Consider the following 25,592-nt stretch of genomic DNA (forward strand, 5'->3'; position numbering starts at 1 on the left):
TTTAAAATGTCAAAAATAAAGAAAAAAAGATATTTAAATAAGGGAGATGAAGATAAATCATATATGTAAAAATGTTATTTGAAAAGTTGGTTAGTTTTCTCATATCAACCTACTTAAGATTTTAAAACAATCCAAACCAAAATGGCGGTTTCCACTACTTACTGGATTTAAAATTCACAAACGTAAAGTCCATAAAGATTGGATTTTGTTTCTAAAAGCTTTGGTCAGTGTGTAACTATTTTATACAACAGATGTAAAAATGTTATAAATATCAAAATGTTTCTATTTCGTGTCTTCTTCCCGTTGCAAAGCACGGGTACAACAGCTAGTAACTAATATGGCTGAAATGAGCAAGTGGGCCAAATACTCCACGTGCTCTTCATTGTCAAACTTTGCTCAACAGGGTTTTTATCTTTGATTCAACGACTAACGTTGGCTGAGGCTTTATCACCTCTGCCTCGATTTTATACTTTGACCCGCTTCCTCTAGCATGCAGATTATTTAGATAAACGTTGTAATCAAATTTTATAACAATAACCCTACGTTATTCTTTTCTCGCGCTGCAGGTATAAATCCAAAACACTTGGTTGGCATGACATGTAACATTCTACGGCAGACGGCAGACGACACCTAGACAAGCTAATGTGGTGATAGCCTCAGGATGTTTACACCAACAATCGTCACAGGTTCAGATAGTGGACGATAAGTACGGTTGAATATACGGGGTGTCCCGCAACTATGCTTGTAAACTTATAACTTTATGCGTTTTTGATCACCGAGTGAGAGTCCCAGATCAATCAACGGTACAGAACACAATTAACAAAACCACAGTAATACCTCTAATAATTCAACTTGTTTGGATTTCAACAAGTAAAGAAATAAAAAGGTATGCATAACCGATTTCTTATGTTCATTTCGTATCCAGCTTTAGTTTAATATCGTGGAAATAATTCCATATAAGCCTAGTCAGTTTATTTGAAGTTATCTCTCTAATTTCTTGAAGGGTTTAATGTAATACTGTCGGTGATCCGGGTTTAGGTCAAAAACCCAGGTTTCGAACCTTAAGATTCATTTTCAAGCTGTCACCAGTTAAAACACATTCCAAACAAATCTTCTTCATAACTGGGAAGTCGTTAAACACACGAAATACAAAAATATAAAAATGGCCAATTATTGTTAAGTTGGATGATCACGACAGAATAGTTCATTTGTTGACAGTTCCATGCCCTCTAGTATTATTACTAAAAGTAAAGCGAGCAGTGTGTGGTTTACTTTGAACTAGGAAGGATGTATTTAGACAAAATAACGCTCTCCAGTATTACCGGACACGAAACACGCCATAAGAAGGATTAGTGTTATACTTGCAGTACCCGTGTGCTAAACACTTAAATCTCATATGAGTGGAACACGTTTTAAAGAAGAGAAGAGATCTTTCAGTCAAGAAACAGATCTACTGAGGCATATAATATTTTTTGGTAGAGACAGATTTCCTATAAAGGCTCTCTAGTTCTGAGGGAGCATTTTTTCACTTGTGGGTACAATACTTTACCAAGGCCTATGTATTGTTATATTACAATGTATTGTTGTACAATGTATTGTGTATTGTACAGTGTATGTAATGTATTGTTATATTACACAGATAAATGTCAGTAGTGATTGGCGAGTTTCGAACCTGGTACTCCGAGACAGAAGTCTCGCACTCTAAACTAAAAAAATATTTACTATTAACGGAAACATCAATTAATAAATTGCATAAAGAGACAGATTGGTTTTCTTATGAGGGAATACACGGGGTTATATAGTTATTGACCTCTTAAAAGATTCGTATATTAAGGTATAATAAAAGTTAATTTTGAATATATCAACAGTTAGCGTACAGATAGATATCTACAAGGTAGATAACGAGTTAGTTATTCAATATAGCGTATAGCGCGGTGGGACGTCTCGCCGCCGCCACGCTCTGCCAGCTGATAAATGTCAGCTGATTTTATTGTTAATATGAGCTGTGGTCAATATATTAGTGACTATACTATATGCAAGATACCTCTTGTTATATTTTAAAATCATCGTTGATGTGTGTTTCATATATGAGAACGTTAGAGTGCCCTGATATTGACTATTATTTATGTTTCTTTTTATATAGTAGATTTGTCTGATTTACATTTTGGTTCCAATTCCAGAGGGCAGAGGGCAAGCAGACGTTCATAAATAAATAGTTAGCCAATATTTGTATTACAATAAAGCATTGCAAAGCTTAGAGATTTTCTCTCTGTTCCACTTTTTAGTTGTTTAAAATATCCGTTCTTCCAAATAATAATAAAATTACTGACTCCACAACCAAAAATATGTACTGTATTACAGAAAAAATTATAACGTTCATGGTCTGTTCGTTTGAATTATTTCCAGTTACAAAATAAAAAAATAAACACCTGACTTGCAGGCAAACCAATTACATGACACCTTGGAAATACTGTAATTGAAACTTTACATAAAGAAACAGTTTGTTGAAAAAAAAACTCGCGTTCGGAATCTTTGTAATCAATCGTTATCGTATGCGGTAAAAATTAAACTCGTTTTAATAATAGGGATCAGCTGGTAATGGTGAACTTGACATGTGTACCAATATAACTCAGCTGTAATCACTGTAACCACCAGTGTTGCCAATTTTAGCTAACTAATGCGAAAAAGAACCGGCAGACGTCCTTCGGTAAGCCTAAACTGGTTCAACGCATCGTCTGCTGGGCTTCCTTTGGTATTAATGAGTTCGACAGGGTATATAAGCCTGAGCTTCCTTGTTAAAATATTTGTATTTACTAAATCCAAAACCAACAAAATTATCATGAATGAAACAATTTTAATATTTGAACACAAAGGTCAATAGGGGCCATGGTTAAAGGTAAATTGAATGCAGGAAGTTCCATTTGAGAAACATAATATATTATGAGATAATAATGTAGCAAGATAACCGGTGAGAGCTCCAATATTAGATGATTCAGAGACCTCGTAGCCAATGACCTAGTTCACGCCCGAGACAGGAAACTCGTCATGCCTTCTGAGTGACACATCCAGGGGTCGCGGATAATGATGGAAGATGTGATGAGGTCAGGACCCACGATTGTGGTTACTGTCTGTCAAATCTAAATAGCAACAAGAATTTAGAGAATGACGCACGACATTTAACAAGTTTTTTACGGATCTTGAATTTAACAATAACGGAGATGCAACTATGAAATACGGCCTTGGTTCCAAGTTCATTCTTAGGTGTTATATGGTATAAAGTGTATCCTTAGTGACAAGGGTTAAATTATTCTCCCATACAAGCTGCGAATGACTTAAATGAATAACAAATCAGATCAAATGAATCTTTATTTTCTAAAATAATAAAGCAGCATTAACATTTATAACAAAACGAATTTCTCATAGGCTTCCGCCTGTGAATTGTATGAGTTCTCATTATCTTTAAAGTTGACGAATGTTAACTAGCACTCACGAAAATTTTGTACCTCTTAATCTACTTTGACGATGAATACATCTTTTTAGGCAAGATAAGAGCGAATATGGACCCACGAAATACAGTATGTATAATTTATAGGCTATGGTAATTTTACATCAGAATGAATTAATAACTCTATTACAAGCTGACTGAAGATTTATGATACCGTATTTCAAGTTTTCAAAATTAATTGACCATTTCGCTAATATCGGGAGATAAATTTCCTTGGAACGGAATTATAATTCGTCCAATTTAAAACTTCCCATTTCAAGTTACAACATAATATAAATATTGGTTTATACAGTAAAGTTCGATTAATGAAATGAGCAGTTTAAAGGGTTATTCATTTTTCATGGGAAGCTTTATTTTTTTATTATACTATAATGAATTCGTGATTGGTGATTTAGACAAATCTTCAAAGTATAGCAACATTATTTCATTGTACTTCTAAAGAAAAACATCAAGTGTTTTTGTCAGTTATATAACAAGTTCTTTATTAAGAGAAACCGTATACTACTTGCATATCTTAAGATGCAATCTACAAATCCTAACAATCTATTCGACTGCATGTTTCCTAGTAAATTAAAATAGTGAAAGGAGTCAAACAGTCAAGGAGCAGTCAACTGTAGTTATAATCCTTTTGAGCAGAAAGGCTTGATAAAGCTTTTGATATTGTCTGATGTTATCAATTCCGGGGTTTCCTCGACTAATCTCTTTATTTGTGAACGAATCACTTCGACTTGTATCAAACTGTTGTGGAAAATAACATTCCTCAAAACAAACTTAGGTGCTCTGTGTTATGTAACCAAATTATCACTGTACAAATATTTATAAATTCAGTGGGTATATAACTGAATTATAGTGTGGATAGTTGGTTATAGTTTTTATAGGTTTATATATTACTGAAACATCTTTTCTGTTGATATTGGCCACGTTTCCTATTAAGTCCTATTAAGAGAATGAAAATATTACTCTACCCCAACGCTCACAATACAATTAAAAAATGAAAACTATGTCAAATTAGGAGTTTTGATTGAAACTATGCTCACAGCACTCATACAAATGCAGTAAAATGTTGTTTTAATGTACAGAATAAATTAAAACAAAATAATACTTAAAACTATATAAAATAAACGAGTTTGAAATGTTGTAAGCATACTTATATATTTGTTACTACGATATTTCAAACTATAGTAACATTTAGCAATTCTTAATTATTATTGGCTACTAGCAGAAATTGAAAACAGTAACTAACAAACTCCAAACACTGCAAGACCATTGAGCAAAAATGTGCATTTTTTCCTTAAATGTGCGCGTATCTTAAAAGTAAAAAATACTGTACATGAAATCATGTCCAGTATTTCAACCTCTGTAACATGTTGCAACTAGAAGTCAATTTATGTCCGTGGACGGATTTAGATTGAGAAGCTGCAAATATTTGTCCGCCTCAGTAAGGCTGAGAGATGTACTGATAGTGCGCTCACTAAGCCGACATAGAGTCCTTGCATCGAGTCTTGAGTCACATACAGAACAGGGCCGCGGCACAGGTAGGTACCACTAAGCCTGGCATACGATTATATTTTATTCCTTAACTATTCGCTGTATAATTTAATTGACCATATTTAATGTAGTTTTACTAAATTTAATCATGCTCAAAAACGAAATGTCTAAGTTTCTCTGTTGGCAAGACTTTATGGTCGTGTTTGTATATTCACAGAACAATCGTTAAATATATAGGATTGTTTTGAAGCTAGACAGTCTATTTCATACAAAAACTAAATGCTTCAATATTTGATATTTTTGCGCGATCACATGGTAAAAATGTTTAGAGAATTGGGAAGGGTAAAACTTTAAGCCATTTTCTGATCCTAATGTTAATTTAGTGGTTGATTTGTTTTGTATTGCATGTTCATTAATTTTTTTTTAGAATTAATTTTTAAAATCTTTTGAATTTTTCAGATTTAAAAAAAAATTTAGAATTGATAGTTTAACAATAGCTGTATGGTACCATAGATAAAACAATGAGTATGTTTTATCTATGATAGTACATGACGTTATATGGGGACCTCTGCTCAAATTGTGACTTTAGGCTTTAAAATGAAACCTAAATCTAAAAAGTTTGTTAATTAGGACGGGTAAAATGGATGTTACAAACAAAGTATACACAATAAATGGATTAAATAGCATGTTACTGTATTTATTTATGGCCAAAGGCCTATTGTAATATTTTATAAAGTTGTACTTAGTACAGGATGTTTGTTTCCAAACACACATTGTATTCCGTTGGGAAGATTTGTACTAGCTGAGTTTTTTTGTGTAAGACCCATTGTATGTACTTTTACTATAGCCGCACTGACGGTAGACTTCGTTAATCGTTTCTCTAAGACAGCTTGAAAACCGAGTACCGGTAGCCTATAAATGCTACAGTGGAGAGGCCAGAGGGTAGCTTTGTAACTGGTTCCAACGCACATTGGATGAAGTTGTATTTTGTTTAAGGCGGTGACACACTATCGATCTTTTCCCCGATCAAGACCCCGAACCGAGCAGGGAGAAGGGAGAAGGGAGATAAATATCAGCAAAATTTTACTCCGAACATTTCCCCGAACATGACAAAGACCAGACGAATTCTACCGAGCGCGGCAAAAGGAAGTTTGGAGAGAGATAGAGAGTGTGTGTGAGTGAGAGCGCGGAGGTTTCTATAACATAAAAATTATTGTTAAAAGTCGCATTTTGAAAACTTGTCGCAAAAATAAAATATTCTAGAAAGGATGCTTGGTTATATCTATTGATTTCTATTGGTTTTATTCATTGAAATAACGTTACAGAATGATCATTTTAATTGCCTTTAATAATATTAATGTTTATATTATTTTTGAAAGAATTTAAGTCAACATCAATTACTTAATTCAACCTTAATATTAATGATATAATTGATTTAACGGTTTCTACACTTTCAACCTTGACCAAACAAACCACAAACATTACATATTAAATGATTATAATATATAACGGAAACATATTACCCAACATTTATTTATTTTACCAATTAAAGAGTTTAATTGCCATATTAAATCAGAACTATCAATGCTAGCGCAGGCGGCCGCTCGGTGCGGCGCTCGCGACGATGTACGGGGCAAAAATGTACCGTGACACACTATCGTACATCGGACCGTACATCGGACCGATCTTTTCTTTGATCTTTCGCCAAAAAACCGCCTCCAGAGCGCTCGTCTCCCTGCTCGGCCTGATGTCTTGTTCGGCGTCTTGATCGGTGTACGGACCCGTGACACACTATCGAACATCCTCCCTTCGACCTCCCTTCTCCCTTCTCCCTGCTCGGTTCGGGGTCTTGTTCGGGGAAAAGATCGATAGTGTGTCACCGTCTTTATGGTTCTACGCCATTTCGGATGAGATAGTGTAATGCTTGGTCTGGGTGGTATATGGTTTCAACAAACATTGGATGAAGTTGAACTATATATCTTCCTCCAACACAAATTTGACGAAGTTTCAATGTGTTACATATACTTCTGTTGTGTTGGATGAGGTTGTACTGTAGCTGTATCTGGATCACAATGTCTTTTTCTATAAAGTTGCTCCAAAGCCTCGACCCTTGTGGTGGTAACCAGTTGCTTCTTCCTTGCCAAACTTTACTTCAAGGTTGACATCGAAGGAGAGCTGGATTCATTCAGACTTCACTGCTTTCTTATTTATAAGACCACTTATCCTAATGCAGTCAGAGCAAATTGCATAAATAAATATAGCAAGCAGCAAATTGTTCGTTGACTCAAACCGATAGTTTAGTTCCAGTAAGTTGTATTATATAGTCACTAAAGCTTAATTTTACAACCTAAGAAACATATTATATAATTTATAATTTGAACTATTTACTTTTCTTCCGTTGTAACAATTGAAGATTTCCGAGTTAAGTTAAAACTCCAGATTAAAGAGGATGAGTTGAATGTTTCAAATTAGTATGAGCGATTGGGTGGTTTTGTGTATCAAAAATTAGTAACGTTTTTTAAAACATTTCCCAAATTGTAAATAGATTTTTTCTTGTTCCAGCTAATCTTAAAATACTAACTATGTGTAATGTTATATTATTTTGCGCCTATTGGCAAATAAGATAGATATCCGTGGGGCTTACCTTAAACGTGTATGGTGGGATCCTTATTATACCTAGATGGGTTATGATTACACACAAGGAAATTAATAAATTTAATGGTACAGCTGATCTTAGTCAGTAACAAAGCTACACGGATAGTCTCACTCCATTCTACACCATACTTAACTTATATTTGGGTGACAATTGCACTTAGATTGCGTACCCATCTCAATTAATAATAATAATTAAATGAAAAAAAATACTATATGCTTTTGAAGATTTTATAATGTTAAAAGTTGCTTGTGTGTATTGTCATAGCAAATATAAAAACTCACTGCGCCAATTTTCTTTATACTGATAAAGAATAGGTAAACCTGCATATCATTTCTCCTTGAATATAGTGTATAACGTCATTTTATTAAAATGGCTTGAAACTCGGTTAGTCTGCATGAGTTTACGTCGAAAGTGTTGTTATAGCGTTGATTAACTGAAGTATGATATAATATTACTTCTTCTTATAGCTTCACTTCAGCTACCACATAAACAAAATTTATATTATAGCTGTCTATAATTCACTATTATTTGTGAACATTCAATACTTTCCATCAGTTTTTGCTTGACGAGGTTTAATTACCGAAAACTAAAAAGTACAAACGTAATTAGGCGTTGAAACGTCAAAGAATCTATGAAATGTCGCATGAATGTCGTATGAAATGGACGCAAAACTGTATTAATTTGTTACAGTGAACATTTCAATTACACTCCCTTGATTAAAACCTAACTGACTACAGTTTTGGGAAGTGATCACGTTTTTGCAAAAACTCGATCTCAATGCAGCTTTTCCCTATTCAAAGAGACGCCTCCATTAGTGGCCGATACGACGGTGTATTTACTGACTTTGACAGCGATGCAGACCGACGTGTGCATGTTTTGTGGGGTATTCGGTTTCAATTGCACCAATTTGTTGTCGCATTTTGTCGCGGTTTTGCACCGCTTCGCTCTCAACATTCCGTTTATTGTCTGACCGGTTTTACTTGGCTTTTTGTTTCTGTCTGAGATCTGTCGTCCGCACGCAAGGGCGTTGCCGCGATTTGATTAAAAAGGTTGAATGATAATGATAACGTAGGCTAAGGGATTTGAATTCACTATTTTACTGGCTTCGGGCTGATACTCCAAGGTTTAAGGTAGATTTAGCTTTTTTATTCTCAAACTTCCTTATTTTATTTAGGCTCTTAGTTTTGTTCTCAAGGTCAAAGAGGCTACTAAGCCAAAGTTTATTTAAAATGTGGTGACAGTGTAATGACAGTAAAAGGTATATGGGAACGAATCTTACCACCCTGCACTTGTACTCCTCACCTCAGATGCACACCTCTAGTGATTCTCTGAAATTTGTAGGAAGTTCGATGAATGTAATGATGAATTCTAACCTAATTCAAACTAAAAAAAAATAAATTTCAATAGGTCTATGTCGTCTGTCGTCTGTCTTCTCTGTTTGTCTTTTTTTCCGAAAATTGTCCATCCGATCGCACTCCTCTAGCCAACCTAGAACTGACAGGTCAACGCGTCCGTACGGCACACGACGGGCGACGAGAATATTATTATTTTCTACTCCCGTTCTTGAACTCCCCTACGAAACCGTCCCCAACCTTCTTAAGGCTCAATATAAGTAAAATAAATATAATGATTCATAAAGGCATAATAAGATGAATATTTAAAAATTAAAGCCGAGTGGATGTGTTTATTGGCGTTACGAAAAATCCTTTTTAAAGGTAATGAATCACTATGGTGTAAGACTTGAATACAAAATTTGGAAATTTTCACAGTTAATTTGAGGTAATAATAACCATAATAGGATTCCGAAATGAAATTGTTAGATATGAATTCATAAAAATAAAACTGTAGGATAATATTTATTTAAACTAAATGTTAGGGAAACAATATTATGTTTCCAATTATACAAAATTCTTCTAGGTCTTTTTAGGTTTTGAAATTTTAACTACTTATATATGTTTAGAAAGGGTTTACGCTTTATATTAGGGTTTACGCTTACAATGTTAAAGGCCATTTATTTGATACGTTATATCAAACTTATCAGCCAACTTGCGGTTGGCATATGGCTAGAAGGTAACATATAGCCTAAAGTTAAGATAATAACTTGCTAGTTTAGGATAGATTTTAGATTAGGTCAAGCTTAGACTGCTGCTTTGTACGCCTCTACCTTCAGATCATATGCCTTTTACAAGTTATTGCAGTAACTTTAGAGCGTGTATACAACAACCTTTTATATTAATAAAGTGATTTCAGTTATATTATCGAAATGGACACATAGTATAAAGAGTAGATGACTTATAGTCGTTACTCATAATCTATTTAACTCGAAAACAGGAAACAATTTTCAATATTTCATCTTTTAACTAACGAATTAGAAATAAATTTGCCATACAAGTATAAAATTGATCAAGGTTGATCTTTTTATACCAAAACCTCGCGCTCTTATCTCTCAATGCCAAGGCTCAGAGATCGACAAACGCTTGAAAGCGTTAAGCTCTCCCAATAAGGCGTTTTGATGATAAAGCACAGTCGGGCGTCAAGCCTGTCATTTGGGTAAACACCACAATCATCCAATGAACTGTTCTAATTAGACAAGAATTTTGGGCGTTGGCTCCTCTGTCGGGATGTCTCGCTACCGTCTTCTGCAGCCATGTGGTAGGTGTCTTAAAGTTGATTGTGGTTTTCAGAACTTAATTTGGCATAGAGAAAGTTGACTTGTTCCAAGATTCCAATCCAATTTGAGAATTCGAAAAAAATTATATGTAGGTATTTGCATATATTTTTAAATCTCGAATTTTGAAACAAAACAATGTTTATTTGAGGCGGGTATTCACAACCCGTTGTCACTTCCTGCTAATGATTAGAGTAGTCTTACTTCTTTAAAAACATTCCAGTAAATAGAACAAGCTAATTGCTAAATTTAAATTGTTAACTTAGCTGCTTGAATGCTTTGTACACAAAATATGACATTTAAAAGTAAGTTTTAGAGCCCACTCTTCAACTATTCCTCACTAACATTAATGAAAATAATTAGTATAAAAGGATTTTACTAGATTTAGCTTACTTCACAATTTATTCATTGTTAATATTTCTTCTCGTGTGGTTAACATTAACATTTTTCAAACAAACTTTATTCCTCATTAACGCATTTTTTCAATGATCTGTACATATTTTCAATGTTATCAATTCCATCCAGTACAAATATGCTTTGTGTCAAAAGAAACTCCAAACGGACAAGTTATGATTTTGTTAATTAAAACTTCAGTCCGCCCAGCCGTTAAAGTCTCCCAAGTTTCCCATTGTGTGATAGCCAAGGAACCCACGTGTGTAATCCTCGTTTTGGGGACATATAATAATATCGCCCACATTTTGTGGACACGGACGAGGATGTGGAGTGGTTAGTAGTAGAGGTATCCTGACCATGACATTTAAAACCATCAAGTATCTTGTTTCCAAAAATAAACAACTTTTCTACTAACGCAACGATCGCCAGCTTTTAGATCCCGCTTCCTCGGCTCGAGTGGTGTTCGTTACGCTGTTGAACATGGTAGTAAATTACCCATCCACTTTGAATTATTGACAAACTGTGGATCATTAAACTGTATGACAGAAGTTTTTGTGAGGAAGTATTAAATCAGTGCGGGCAAGAATCATTTAAGACTACTGAATAAATCTGTGGTTACGTTTTCAATTAGACTCTAAGGTTGATCAGTAAATTTTATAAGGAATGCTATAATATTTTCGGTGACTTTTATGTGTGTCGTTCTAACAATGAACTTGATGATCCAGCTTAGAATTAAGTAAGTTTCGAATGTTTGTACAACATTGAATTTAAGATTATTTATTTACAAGATTTCTTTACTACCCTCCCCACTTGCAATGACATTAGCTTTAGTTATTAATGGATTCAACATTGATGGGTGTGAGTCAATACACCAAACCTCAACTACTGTTAACAGTTAACAGAGTCTAACCCCATTCGAGAAAATGTTTCATTGTAAATCATTGTTGATAAAATTTAATTTGATAGCTACCTAAGAAGACTCCTGTTTTTTAGACGTATTAAAGTCCTGGCACCAATGATATAAAAAGCCACAATCAAAATGACAACAAGCTATATTATAATGCCATGACTTGGTAGTAATATGTGCCCAGACATCTACGTAGCGAGGAAAAGGATGCGGACTTTATATACACAAGGTATATAGGGGATCTGTACAAAAAATTCATCTGTTAAGTTTCTCAAGTGTATTCCAAGGGAATTATAAAAGTCTAAAACTGGTTGGATACGTTTGATGTGTTGAAGTGTTAAAAGTCTTTCTATCAAAGAAAAATGTTAGCAACCACTTATTGTATAACCTAAATCTAAAATATTTTATATTCTTTTCAAATATAATTTTAACAAATAAACCAAAATAACTTTTAGTGTTGTAATTTTTGTGTGGATTTGAATACAAATGCCAGGTCACCTAGTCATCTGACTGATATGCGTAGAGGGCGTAGGCTTCAGTCCCGTAGTCAAGGTGGGGTCACTTCATTGAGCAAACACTTCTCACTTCTCCTGTCACTGACTGATGCACACACACACACCTTTGCAGACAAGAGCCTTTCCAGACGGATTGAAATGTCTGAATTTTTGTAAGCGACAAACACATTTTATTACATATAAAAGCGTATAATTTGGCGTTCTTCAGGGTTACACTTGCACACTGGGACCACTAACATTGTTAGAGCACTTGCTTGTGACATGCTTCTAAAATCATTCTTGAGTTTTAGTTATTAAGAATTGTACATTTTTTCGTATTGTATACAGTAATAATCAGTGAGTGGTTACACTTTAAATCAGTTGGTTTCTGTTTTGACCGAGAATTATCTATATGGATCAAGCTACCATTTGTCATTGGACTATTGATTTTTATTGATGATTCTTTCGAGAAACAGGTCGATGGCAGATAGTCAAACAGCATGAAGGGGGTTGCTCCCTTGATCGATAAATATACTGTACAAAATGAACTATGGAATTTATGTTTAGTTTATTTCCATTACTTCAAACGCCAATTACATTGTTGCAGGTGATGATGGGCCTCGAAACGATCTCACTGACAACAACATGCATATTCCTAGTCCAGGTAAAACGTTATCTATGTTTACAATGGTAGATTAATTAATATACTAGATATTATTCACGTTGTATTGGCCCATGTATGGTGACACAATTAGCCGTAAAAATAATGATATATACATAACAATCCCCATGGGGCGGTTGTTCATTGTAAGATGTTATGATTATTTTTGGTACCTCATTTCACGTTTATATATAAGGTCCTGTAAACCTAAAAAAAAATTTTATGCATGTGCTAATTCACTCGACATTTTCTGGTTTAAAAATGAGTTCTAAAGCAATTAAGCAATTATAACTGTTTAAATTATACCTGCTCATATACTTGTGAATACCTTGTTTTAAACACACCAAACAATAAATTATCAAATAGAGTACGATTTCCTTTTGTTCTTATAACGTTGTGATAAAGAGATAGTAACAAACTCAACTGGTCCTATGAGTATGTTAATGTTGAATCTAAATAGAACCATCGACTAACTAACCAACACAAGCAAGTAGAACTATCAACCAATTAAGATTATTAAGACAATTTGCCTACAGCACACAACGATGAACATGTCGTCCTACAAAGTTATATCTCGTTATCTGTCAAAGTTAGGGCAATAAATCTTTTCAGGAGCAAATAGGCAAATAAATTAGCACAAAATGGCCAAAGTGTAAGCAAAAGCTATCGAAGACTTAATCAAGTATTCAGTGGCAGAAGGAGCAATATGTCAAAGTCTGGCTAGGCCCCAAACTGCCTCAGGAGGTGAATTCATTATTAAAAACGAGACCTGGCTGTCTACTTTTGGAAAACGTCCCAATATCGGTAAAACCACTTAAATGTATCCATATCCATAACATACAAAAGCAGCTTTTGTGTCTGAGGAGTAAAATATTTGTTGACCCCGTCGATTAATTATTGGATGGTTAGTTTGAATTCATAGGTTGTACTTAACTATAATTTAGTTTTTAGGCTTAATCCTTAGCATAACTGAGCCTAGTCTCTATTACTTTTCAAATGTTACGGATGGCAAAGCCAAAACAAAGACTTTTGAAAATTGTTTGAAACTGTAAATAAAATAGCGTAGAAGTATTTGTACACATTTTACAAATCCTATAAATTGAAAACAATAGGCTAGTTTTGTTATTATTTTGAGTAAAATTGAAGTTCTCTTACTTAAAAAAATATGACTACGTGAATCGAAGAACGAAGAATTTGTCTTGTAATGATTAATAGTAAAGTCGGTAAAGTGGACACGATTTTGAAAATTCGACTTAAATAAACTTGATATTTATTGCATGACATATTTCATTTAAGCAAATGTATTGTTTTCTAAAACGTAAAAAGAATTGCAAATTTCATAATGAAGTAGGCCTACACCATAATTTTGCAGCTCAAAATCTTACCCTGGCAAAACGTATGTGGTTTTGGAAAGGGATCCCTGGCACGAGCGAAGAGTCATAAAATGTCTCGCCAAATTTGAGTCACCCACGAGAACATAAGCTGGATGATGTTTGGACACCCGCTGGGCGTTGGTAGAACGGCTTTTGAGAACGGTGGCTTGTCTGATTAGGCAGTGCGTGTGCGCGTGACTGGGTTTATAAGTGTATGCGTGTGTCAGTCGGGAGCGGGTCTCAGTGGGTTGCCGAGGTGTTACCATGACCTAGTGGGAAATAATGGTGTTTCATAGAAGGGGCAGTACACAAAAATAATCCTTTGTGAATCTACAAAGCTTTTTGTAGGGGGGACTGTTTTCACGGATTGGTGATTGGTACCGGTACTTTGACGTAATGTCAACTCAACGTGTTTGTAATTTGAAATGGTGGTAGCTTGACGTGATGGCAACTTGACTTGGTGGTAAGTTGAAGATGTCGTGTTGAATAACAAAATTATAAAATCTTTATTCCTGGAGCTTTTGGGACGTCGCTTTGGACGTTTGGTGGGTTGCCTCCTCCACAACAACCCGTCCAGTCTAGCCTACCGCTAAAACTCTAATAAACACTTAGCCTATAGATAATACAGATGTGTGTTTATTTATTAGGCCTCATCCCATAGCTATGTGCTTTGTTAACAATCGTTTGAATTTTATTGGCTGGTATATTTTATTTTTCGAATGAAAAGATCGTGTGGGGATTAATAAGCAATGCGATATGGACTGTGGTCTATAAATTACTGAGCCTTGTCCTTGGAGCGAAAATATTAAACTACTTAAGCGCCGCAATAAGGTACAATGAAGCCGTAAAAAAATTGCATCCTTGAATGCAGCAGTTTTGCAGCGTCATGACGAAAAAGACAATACGTAGGTCATTCCTACTGGTTCTTATCACGTTAGGAACATTAATGACTGGAATATTTGGTAACATACGTATTATCAGAGCTATTTAGAGTATCATGCTGCCCTGTGACTGTATACCAATTTGGCTTCCAGGAGAAAAAAGGTCCTTTGTATTAACTTGCTAAGATTTGTACTACACATAACAACTCTATCATTGTTATGCTATGTGCGTAAAAATAAGTTTATAAGAGTAAGGCATGTTGGTAGTTGGTCACACCACATGATCTTTACGTCGTCCTGACTTGGAACATAACGTTTGTCCAATAAATAAAAATACCCCCGCCGCAGCAAACTAAGCGCAGACTAAGCAGACTAAGCGAACTTCAATTTGTCTGTTTGTAGTTTTTACTAAACTATTTCTATGAACAAGTCATCTCTATTCCCTATCCTATCCTATACTCTTATATGAGCAATGTTTGCTTTTATGTATGTATGTATTGTATGCTTGCACAAAGATCTCTAAAATGACTTCGACGATTTCCTTCGAATTTTGTAAATTACTTATTTTAGGCCTAAAACGTAATTGATGACAGCCACTACCTCAGGAAAATTCATATTTCGCTACACAGCTCATTTTAAAATTTCTATAGGCTCATAACACAAATAATGGAGAACAATAATGTTTTCTGAAGTTAAAACTACAAATTTGGGCAAATTAAATAGATTAGCAGATATTACCTTCATAAAAATGCAATTTTCTCCATTATTTGTATTACGATCTTTTTAAAATTGTACATTTCTTTAAATTGAATTAAATTTACACCTCTTTTGTCACTTGTGACGTTTTAGCGAATTTCCCCATAGGGAAGTAGCTATTACCATAGGTGGCCCGGGACCGATTTACTTTTTCATTTTGATGTCCCCAGAGACCAAAAACACCATCCGTTCAAATGTTTTTATGTGTATATGTATATATATATATATATATATATATATTATATACGTCCGTGACCGCGATATTTTGAGTAGTTTTGCGGACAAAAACTACTCAAAATATCGCGGTCATTCATAATCGGAATTTTGATGACATTTGGTTTGGGTTTAAAGGTGTAAGGCGGGATAAACTTGAATGAGTTCGCGAACCAACATGATCGGACCATGGGAACGGGGTTTTACGGGGTGTTTTATGGGGTAAAAAATGGCTTTTTTATTTTTGACCCTCAAAACACAACATTTCTCTATTGATTTTAAGCTTTTATGAATAGCTTAAAAATAACAAAATTAGTTCCTATACCAAAGTGTTTTTGCGGTTATTGGTAACGAAAAAAATTAATATCATTGTAAATTTAAAATTCCCATGTTATTCTTATGAAGAACTAGCTGTTGTACCCGTGCTTTGCAACGGGAAGAGGACACAAAATAGAAACATTTTAATCTTTACATATGTTGCATATAATAGTTACACATCCGCCAACGCTTTTGGAAACAAAATTTTACTTTTATGGCCTTAATAGAAACGTTTAAGTTATGACTTTTAAATCTGGTAAGTAGTGGATACCACCACTTTGGTTTTGATTAATTTTAAATATTGTGTAGGCTGATATGAGAAACACTGACCAAATCTTCAAATAAAACTTTCACATACATGATTTACCTTCATCTCCCTTAGTTACATATCTTTTTTCTTTATTTTTGACATTTCAAATTTCAATTTTGAAGTTGAAAAAATACTAATTATTAAATTTAAATGAACATTTTTTTTTTAATTTCACTCTTCTTTATATTAAATCACAAATCCTTCCATCTTCAGTTTCTTCACTCACAATAAATCATTAGCAAAACTAAGTCAGCTGTTATAAACTTTAGAAATATTGTTGTGCCTTATCAATAGTCTTTTGAAAATATTAAAGAAACTATATCTATACTATAAAAAATGTTAAACATAATTTACCATTAAAGACAGTAGACAAAACTAATATGATTATCAAAGCATCAAGGACTAAAAAATGGAATAGCAAATACAGTATATGTTTCATTGCATCTCTGATTCTACTCTACAAAAATATCAACAAACAACTAAATATACAAACCAGTTCTTTTAATCAGTTCCATCGTCCATTGCCTTTACATTTTCACACTTACCATTAAGTAAACATAGTAATCGATATTTCATAGATTTTAGAAACAAAAGAACACTGTGTACTGCTTAGTTTTATGAAATTTTCCTTGGTTTAATTTAATCAGTGGTGTGGCAAAACACAAATAATAAATTTATCAAATTAAGTAAATGTGAACTGAAAGCTATGTTAAGATAAAATAAAAGTATTTTGTATTACTATTTGATAATTAAATATTATATGTATACACTGTTGTATACACATATAGGTACAACAGATTTTAGAACACAAAAATCAACGACGTACAATTTAGTTATTGATGATATTCTTTAGTTTAATTTAAGCATAGGTTTAGCAAAACACAATAACTAAATTTACCTAAATATACATATAATATGATGTGCAAGTTATGTTAAGTTAATCTAACACATGTTAAGCAGTTCGAATTTATTTAAAGTAGCCTCCAAATTCATATAACACATCTATACATTGTAATTTTCTTACTGTTTCCATGAAAATGTATCAGTAACATTATTTTCATAACACTTAGGACTTTTCCTTCCACCATGACTTAAGACACTTTAAAAATCGAAAGCAGAGCCTGAGTTGATACGTAGTTACATTGAAATGTGAAGGCAAATGTAAACATTGTGAGTATTCTCATTGCAGCCATGGAGACCAATCAATATTTACTTTTAAAATCCTCACCTCAGAACTTTTAAAGCCAAAGGGGCAAAGCCCACGGTCAGTATCGAAGTGTGAATAGTCCTATAATGGTCCTTGGTATGGTAGCTATATTTTTGTAAAATTTAAGCCCAGTGGGTTCAGTAGTTTTTGCACCTATTAGTAATACACATACATACAGACACCATTAGATTTTTATATAATAGTATAGATATTGTAAAATGTTGTAGTTTGCTTGTTCATTGATATATTTTCATCAAACTTGACACATTTATTTATTGTATACTAAACTATTAATATTTTACTAAAAACCCCCACTTTAATAGTTTCCTTGAAGCAGCAAACCTAGGCACTGGTTAAATCTAATATTATTTAAATAGATATAATTGAAAATCCATTCAGAAAAAAAAAGAAATTTGTTTTAGTCGGCAGGTTTGCTGTGGTGGGAGTATTTATAAATCCTATGTTTTTTTAGTTATTAATGTTTGAAAAATAAAAATGGCCGCCATTTTGAAATTATACAAAGTAGAAACTTGATGCTTTGCAAAATAGTATTTCCTATTAGTCATACACGTACCAAGTTAGAAGTTGGTTACTCAAGTGGTTCAAAGGTTATGGGAAGTTATGTAAAAAATGCATACACACTGACAGTTGTAAAACGAAGTGAGATAGGGCATATTTTTATGACATGTTTGTTTTTTCTTGCCTAAGGAACATGCCCACGGAAATTGGGGAGAATGTTTCTAATTACCCACGAGATTTTATACAACAGTAAAATACTGATATTAAATCAGTATACTATACTGGCTAATGGTTGGGGGAGCGAGCTGATCTAGTGGTTGGAGCGCGGGACTTCGGTTCCAGAGGTCCCGGGTTCAAATCACTCCAAATCACAAATGGATTTATCCATGTGATAATGCCACAACCCATAGGTCTAGCCTTAAGTAATTTAAAAAACAATTCTGGGCTCGTGTCTAGGAAAAAAATAGTGATATTATTCGACACTAACTACTGTTTTAAAATCAAACTTATCATGGATTAAGACCTAATATATTTATACCATGCAATCGTATAATAAACTAATTTATATTTATTTTACATGATATAACATTAAAAAATGGTACTAAACGCCCACCTGATTCACCGACGTCACATTATAAATGTGACGGGTTTCGGGGTTTCCACAAGGTTCGGCACTCAGTCCATTGCTATTCCGTCCTTGAGGTTAAGAGGGATAATATTACATCTTAATCGACTGCTTACCCTGGTCCTGTCCAAACATCAGCTATCACCAGCTTTATTTCATTCTCATACTTGTCAGATTAAACCATTTTACTACTAACATTCAGATTCGCATTTGCATTGTTGGTTTTAAAAATAAATTATTATTTCCATTTGAATCGGGTTTTGTAGTGTTGCGTTTTGTATTGTAAACCACTAATGATACGGAAACATTATATCATGCTCAAGTGTTGCTGCTATTTAAACAACATTGTGTTCACAACTTTACATCCTCCAAGTCCATCAAAGTTATTAAAAACAATTGTGAATAAACAAGCATAACTGACAAAGCCAACAAAAAATACCAAAATGAGAAAATCTGCATTCGAAAATAGCATACCAATTCATTTTATCTTTATTTTGCAATATCTGTATATTTCTATTCCAATTAAATTTAAAATATTTTTTGTAAGTTGTAGTATTACATGTAAACCATTCACCATAAATATTAATTTGACTTTCATTTTGTACGTTTTCTCCCATAATGTTTGTTATTACCAAAAATAATATGTTACCAGTCATTAAAAATGTTCTAGCGTTTAATATGTGATATTTTCAATTTCGCAGTATAACATATTGGGAAGGATGTTAGCCTCATGATCCATCAACATACTTTCATCTTCCATGTTAAGTTCAGGAACCAAGTAATGCAAGAATTCGTCATTTACGTTGAAGCAGCTTTATCACTAACCTTAATAACTTTTTCATGTAATTTTATTTCATACCAAATCCAGGTTAAACATGCCCTTGATCTTGTCACTCTACGCGTCAGTCTCAAAGAGAACACACCTTATGAATTAATGGGTTGGGCTGGGGGGCAGCCGTTACGAAAAGGTTAAAAGGAATATTATAAGGCTGTAAATAATTTTGACATCCGCCGACCTCATATAGGTGGAGGCCATCACAATTATCTTATGGCAAAGACGGGGTTAAGTTGATTTCCCTCTCGTGTAACATGCAGTATATTGTTATTTAATAAATGTGATACAAACTTGGGACAATATGACTGAGGGTTGTTTCCGTACGCATTTTATACTTGAGGACAAAAAATTTACCTCTTAATCTTATTTGAATACTTTTTTCTTCGCCTATGGTTTCTTCCATAACATGATGGTTTAGGGATAGGCTGTTATCGTATTATTTTATTTTAACATTTATTGTAATATTTTATTTTAACATTTATTTTAACATTTTATTGTAACGTAAAGTAAGTAGTACGCCATGCAAAGAACTAATGGATTGAACGAACCATAAATAAATTGAAGTTCAAAACAAGAATATCAAGATATATACTCAACAGATTAGCTTACCTTGGTTAATGGATACTTGTGTACTAGTACAGTACAATCTGTACAAATGGGTAACCCCCATTGGAAATTTAGGTTTATTTCAACCTCAGGTTCTATTGTATATGTTTTTCTAGGAGAGGTAGATAGATAACTGTTGCATTCAAAAATGTATTTCTCTGTTCAAACAATAACAACATGAAATATTTTCTTAACAGTAGTAATTATATCATTTAGACTATCAATTATCATTGAGTTTCTAAGACAAAAATCACTGTTGAATAATTGAAACGCTTCGCTCACCAACCAAAACGACCTATTTGCAGTGGAAGTGACTTAAGTGCCAAGCTAAATCGGCAGCCACAAAAACCCGTCCAGTCACACCAAAGAGTAATATTGCATTTCAATTATCATAAACAAGTGTCTGAAGAGGTGTGGGTTTGTAGATTTCACGGTCAGCGTCTTTTAGTGGTCTTTGACTGCTGAGGCGCACAGAGTAGTAACCGGACACCTGCAGACTCCTTACTCGGTGGAAAAAACTCCCGAGTATTACAGTACCTCTGTGGTGACATACGCATTATTGAAGTGAATTCAATCTGTCAATGGAAAACTGGAAGGTTTCATCGTACATCCTTTTTGCTAACGATGCCACCCGATGATTTTTTGCTGTTTCTTACCCGACAAAGGTCGCACTGAATTGAAAACGTGAGGCGTCGCAAAGGGCCTTTTGACCGGGTACACAAAAAAAAGACATATTTCAATAGGAATTATATTTTATGTCCTCAAAGTAGTAAAAATTGTGTAAAGCATTTAATTTACAACCTTCTGGATGTGATAAAACATTTAATGGGCAGTTATAATAAAATCATACATCTTGCATTGTTAGTTTTTTGTAAACCGTTTCTTATATAACTCAATAATACCTCAAAGGTTTTTTATGTATCTATAAATGACAAATACATATGAAAAAACTGTATAGTTATATATAAAAACATAGTTCATTAAAAGATTTCTGTTATAAATTATGATGAGTCTTCATGTCTTGTAAAGATAAAATTCCTTTCGAGTTTCAAGATTCATCTTTATTATTAAAATTGTCACCTCCCTCATCAATCATCAATGGTTCATTGAAAAGGTGCCTTAGAAAATATCCTGAAAAACATCCTCATTAAACGTTCAACATCCTAATCCCTCTCAACTAATAGATTAAAACTGTAGCCAATCAACAATTTAAAGAATAATAACCATAAATTTACAAACCAGGAGGAGACGCACACTCATAACACGAGGAGACGCACAGAGTGGAATCGATCAGTACATGACAAAAAGCTGTCGCTATACTGAAATGAGGAGGTGAAGGATGGGGAAAAGTATGTCACAGTGTTCCTGGAATGTGGTGTGTTGTGCACAGTAAAGGCTGGCAACACCGACGATCAATAATTATAATCTTTTCACAAAAAAAAGTACAAACCCGGCCATTTAGACAGCTATGCGACCTCTCGCGGGAGGCTAGCATCAGCTGATGACCTAGCATTACCGTATTGGTCACTGCACAGTGCACAGTTAGTTGTAAGGTGCTGTCCTATGTTATGGTATGTTTGTGACTGGATTGCTATAGCTCTGATCAGTTATAAAGTATGGGTTAATATGATGGATCCGTTGGAGGATAGGACATTTACAAATCGTCCTTGTCTTGAAATGTTGCCTTTATTTTTGAGATCTATAATGCATATACGTTTACCTCAGGGCTTATGTTATAGCTCGGAATAACGAGTAGTCTTATCGTCATTCTTAAGTCATAGCTTGATACATCGAAAATGCTATATCCAAACACTGCATTAGGTGGAACTAGAAAAATACAGGATGGAAGAGGTTTCTGTGGACTTTGTCTAAACACATGAAAGAGGTGTAGAGCTTAATGGATTTCAAGAACCTTTATCGCCATTAATCTAGTAAAATGCAGCAATATGGGCCAAATCAACAAACGTACTACGGTATATTGCACTAAATATACGAAGAATTGTCAAAACTTACCATTTAACTAAATAAAGTGTGGGTACAGATAGCAAAATATGTAGGAAAAATGGTTAAATGTATTAAAAAATTGAAACTTATACGTTGATATTGTCGGTATGGTGAGAAAGAAAAACGACAAACAAAAAAAGGAAATTCAGATCCTATTTTGACTGTCAATAGTGTCAATGAATAACGTGTTGTACAGCAAAAATAAATCTAACAGGTACAATTTTCCCAGGAATGTATAGGCTTATCAAACACCATCATAGAATAAAATTAAAGAAATCGTGACTAAAATAATCAGAGCTTTCAATTTTGACCTTTCCAACCAAATGGCAGTAGCACCTACTACAGGCTACGCCCGGCGTTGCCGCTCTTATAATGATACAGATTATAAATCACCTCAGAGATATAAATCCGCTGTCACTGAGATATTTTGACAAATCCCTGATCAATCCCAGTATCAATTACCATATCAGATGTTGTATTTGATCTCTCGTTTTGTGTTCTGGAGTACCTTCATTTTCTCTCTGGGGGTTTTATTGTTAGCGGGACGCCTCCCCCCTGACAAAACGTATATAGGAAAAGTAAAGCCTGATCAAGTGAAAACTAATTTTAAAGGCCATTAGCTTAAAAGAATATCGGCGAAAACCAGAGGTATCTTACTCATTCCATTACAGAATGGCGACCATTTTTATTTTGCATTCTATACATGTGTCCCGTAAACACGATAACTCGGGTAATTTTTGTCGAATTTTGAATTTTGATTTGAAGTGTAGGGTGGGATAAACTTGAATGAGTTCGAGAACCAGCATGATCGGACCATGGGAACGAGGTTTCATGGGGGTAAAAATTGGCTTTTCTCATTTTGACCCTTGAAACCCAAAAGTTCACAATTTCTCTCTAGACCAATTAGAAAAGCTAAACAAAATAATTTGTTAAAGTTTTTTTGTACGCTTATTGGTTACGAAGAATATTCAAATACTCGTTTTACTAAAACGTTTATATTCGTGACTTTTTTTGTAATAATTTTGAATCACACTAAGACAAGAATTAGCTCCATAAGATCACAAATATTGTTTATTAGTTTTATTTAATTTTTGTACGGGATTTAAGATAGTAACATGCAGTTTTTTCTGATTTAAAATTAGAACCTAAAAGTATCGATTGGGATTAGTTTGCTTCGAATCAGTTACATTTTGGGCCATGTTATTAAGTGACTTTAAAATGCTTGAAAAAAGGTTCGAAATTTTTAAAGTTACCGGACCCCATCTGGCTGGGCGGTTCAGTATTCCAATCGTCCCCTTGAAGGCTGTGCGTGGTGGGTTTTGGCAATTTCAACAATAGGGTAATAGCTATTTATATTACAAGTGTAGTAAGAGCGTTTTTACATCACGCAGGTGAAAGTTGTGCAACGAGCGTAAGCGAGTTGCATAATAATTCACCTAAGTGATGTAAACACGCTCTTGCGTAACGTGTAACGTACAAGATTTTACCTGACCCGACAATATACATGGGGTTACGTGCAACATTTTTCATTATCCATTTCACTCAGCTTCTAACAGTAACGTTCTTTTACAAACAAAAGCTAGGTTAGGAAATAGTAGTTTACGCAACGATTGCGTTAAGTGAGTCTTTACGACACGAGTAGAAAATTACTTACTAGTAAAAAACTTCTACGAGTGTCGTAAAGACTATTAACGCGAGTTGCGTACACTACTTTACCTACGACCGTTTTTTAATCACTATCAATCTGGATTTAATTACTAACAATCACTACTGATAACTTTTTAGAGAGGCTATGTTTTCGTGTATTGTCATTGCCACTGAAAGTGATGCAACGACTTGTTGTATAATCAGCTGATTTCCTGTAATTACGTGTTTGTTAAACTTTGTTTAATTGAGCGGAGCGAGCGAAGCGAGCGAAGCTCTTTGGGATCAACTTCAATGCAAACAATATAACACCATCACTCAATAACGGCTGAACACATTTCAGCCAAACTTAACAAGACTACTTAGACTAATAATGAGATGGTTTGTAAACAAACAAATTTCAATTAGATAATGCTAATGCAATTTAAAACTAACTTAAAATTTCAAATTTTTAACATTAGGCTTATGGGACTAAAGCAGCTATGACAGTTTTTTGTTTACAAGAAAAATGTAAACAAGAGAATCATAAGGTATTTCTGAACTTTCTATACTTTTCTTTTAAACGTTTTTAAACCATTCCTATGATTTTAATAAACAAGAAAATGCCGTTAAAACATTTTTTTAAGGCGCGGAATTCACTGAAAATCGAGAAAATATACGGAACTACTTTCTCAATGCGCGGAGCATAAACAAGGAGCGGAGGGATACGGACCGGTGACTACTTTCTTGGGAACCTATTTGTGTTGCCAGCTGATTAGAAACAGCCAATGTTAGAAATCAGGATTTAATAAGCGATATATCGAACCACATCGAAATCGGTATTTAATCCGATAATACCTCATAGGTTATATTATGTTGAATTACATCGACGGTACAGTAAATTATTACACTTATTGATAAAACGCAGATTGAACACTGATCTAATTTAGGCATGTGGGGAGGTAGGTCGGGGTTTATGAGTATTCGTGACTACATAAAGTGTTTTGAAGTAAGGTTAGATTAGGAAGGTAAAGTGTAGGTTATAGGTAGGTGATCGGGTTGTTTATTTGTGTTGCACCATATAATTTTTATCTTTTGGAATGGAATATTTGGTTAAGGTTAAACGGGGAAACGATTTCAAAAATGCTTTCATATGGTCTTAACTTAACAAACCATCTACAGTATTCTAGCTTTGACTTTATATAAAGTCAATGATTCTAGCAAATTATTACATACTGACCAAAAGAAAAGAGAACATTTGGATTTGGACCTTTGACCATAGCAAAACTAACATATAATTTATGGAATGTGAAAAGTTGTACATCATTATATACTATTCTGTAATATTAATAATTGTTCGGCAAATCCTCATTTTAATGGCTCGGCTGAAAATGGAATCTGCATTTTGTGAAACAGTAATTTGGTAACAATTCAGTCATTTCAAATGTTGATAAAAGTAGCCTATCCTATATAAATACTGTTATTTGATTGCCAAGCCACGGACTATACATACGTCCAGTTACAACCGTAATAAGTAAACCTGGGCTTAT

At 34.0% G+C, this 25,592-nt stretch overlaps 1 protein-coding gene across 1 annotated transcript in view; it reads left to right on the forward strand.

Moving 5' to 3' along the window:
* Positions 1-25,592, forward strand: part of LOC128983041 (uncharacterized) — a 76,168-nt gene that overhangs the window by 14,452 nt on the left and 36,124 nt on the right. The window contains exon 2 of the mRNA XM_054402170.1: positions 12,719-12,775. Coding sequence (XP_054258145.1) covers positions 12,722-12,775 — 54 coding nt within the window. The 5' untranslated portion in view covers positions 12,719-12,721. The remainder of the gene's footprint in view (positions 1-12,718; positions 12,776-25,592) is intronic.

The sequence above is a fragment of the Macrosteles quadrilineatus genome, unplaced genomic scaffold (genome assembly GCF_028750875.1).
Source record: "Macrosteles quadrilineatus isolate MER2022 unplaced genomic scaffold, UCM_ALF_1.0 Scaffold_1__1_contigs__length_201487025, whole genome shotgun sequence".
NCBI lineage: Eukaryota > Metazoa > Arthropoda > Insecta > Hemiptera > Cicadellidae > Macrosteles > Macrosteles quadrilineatus.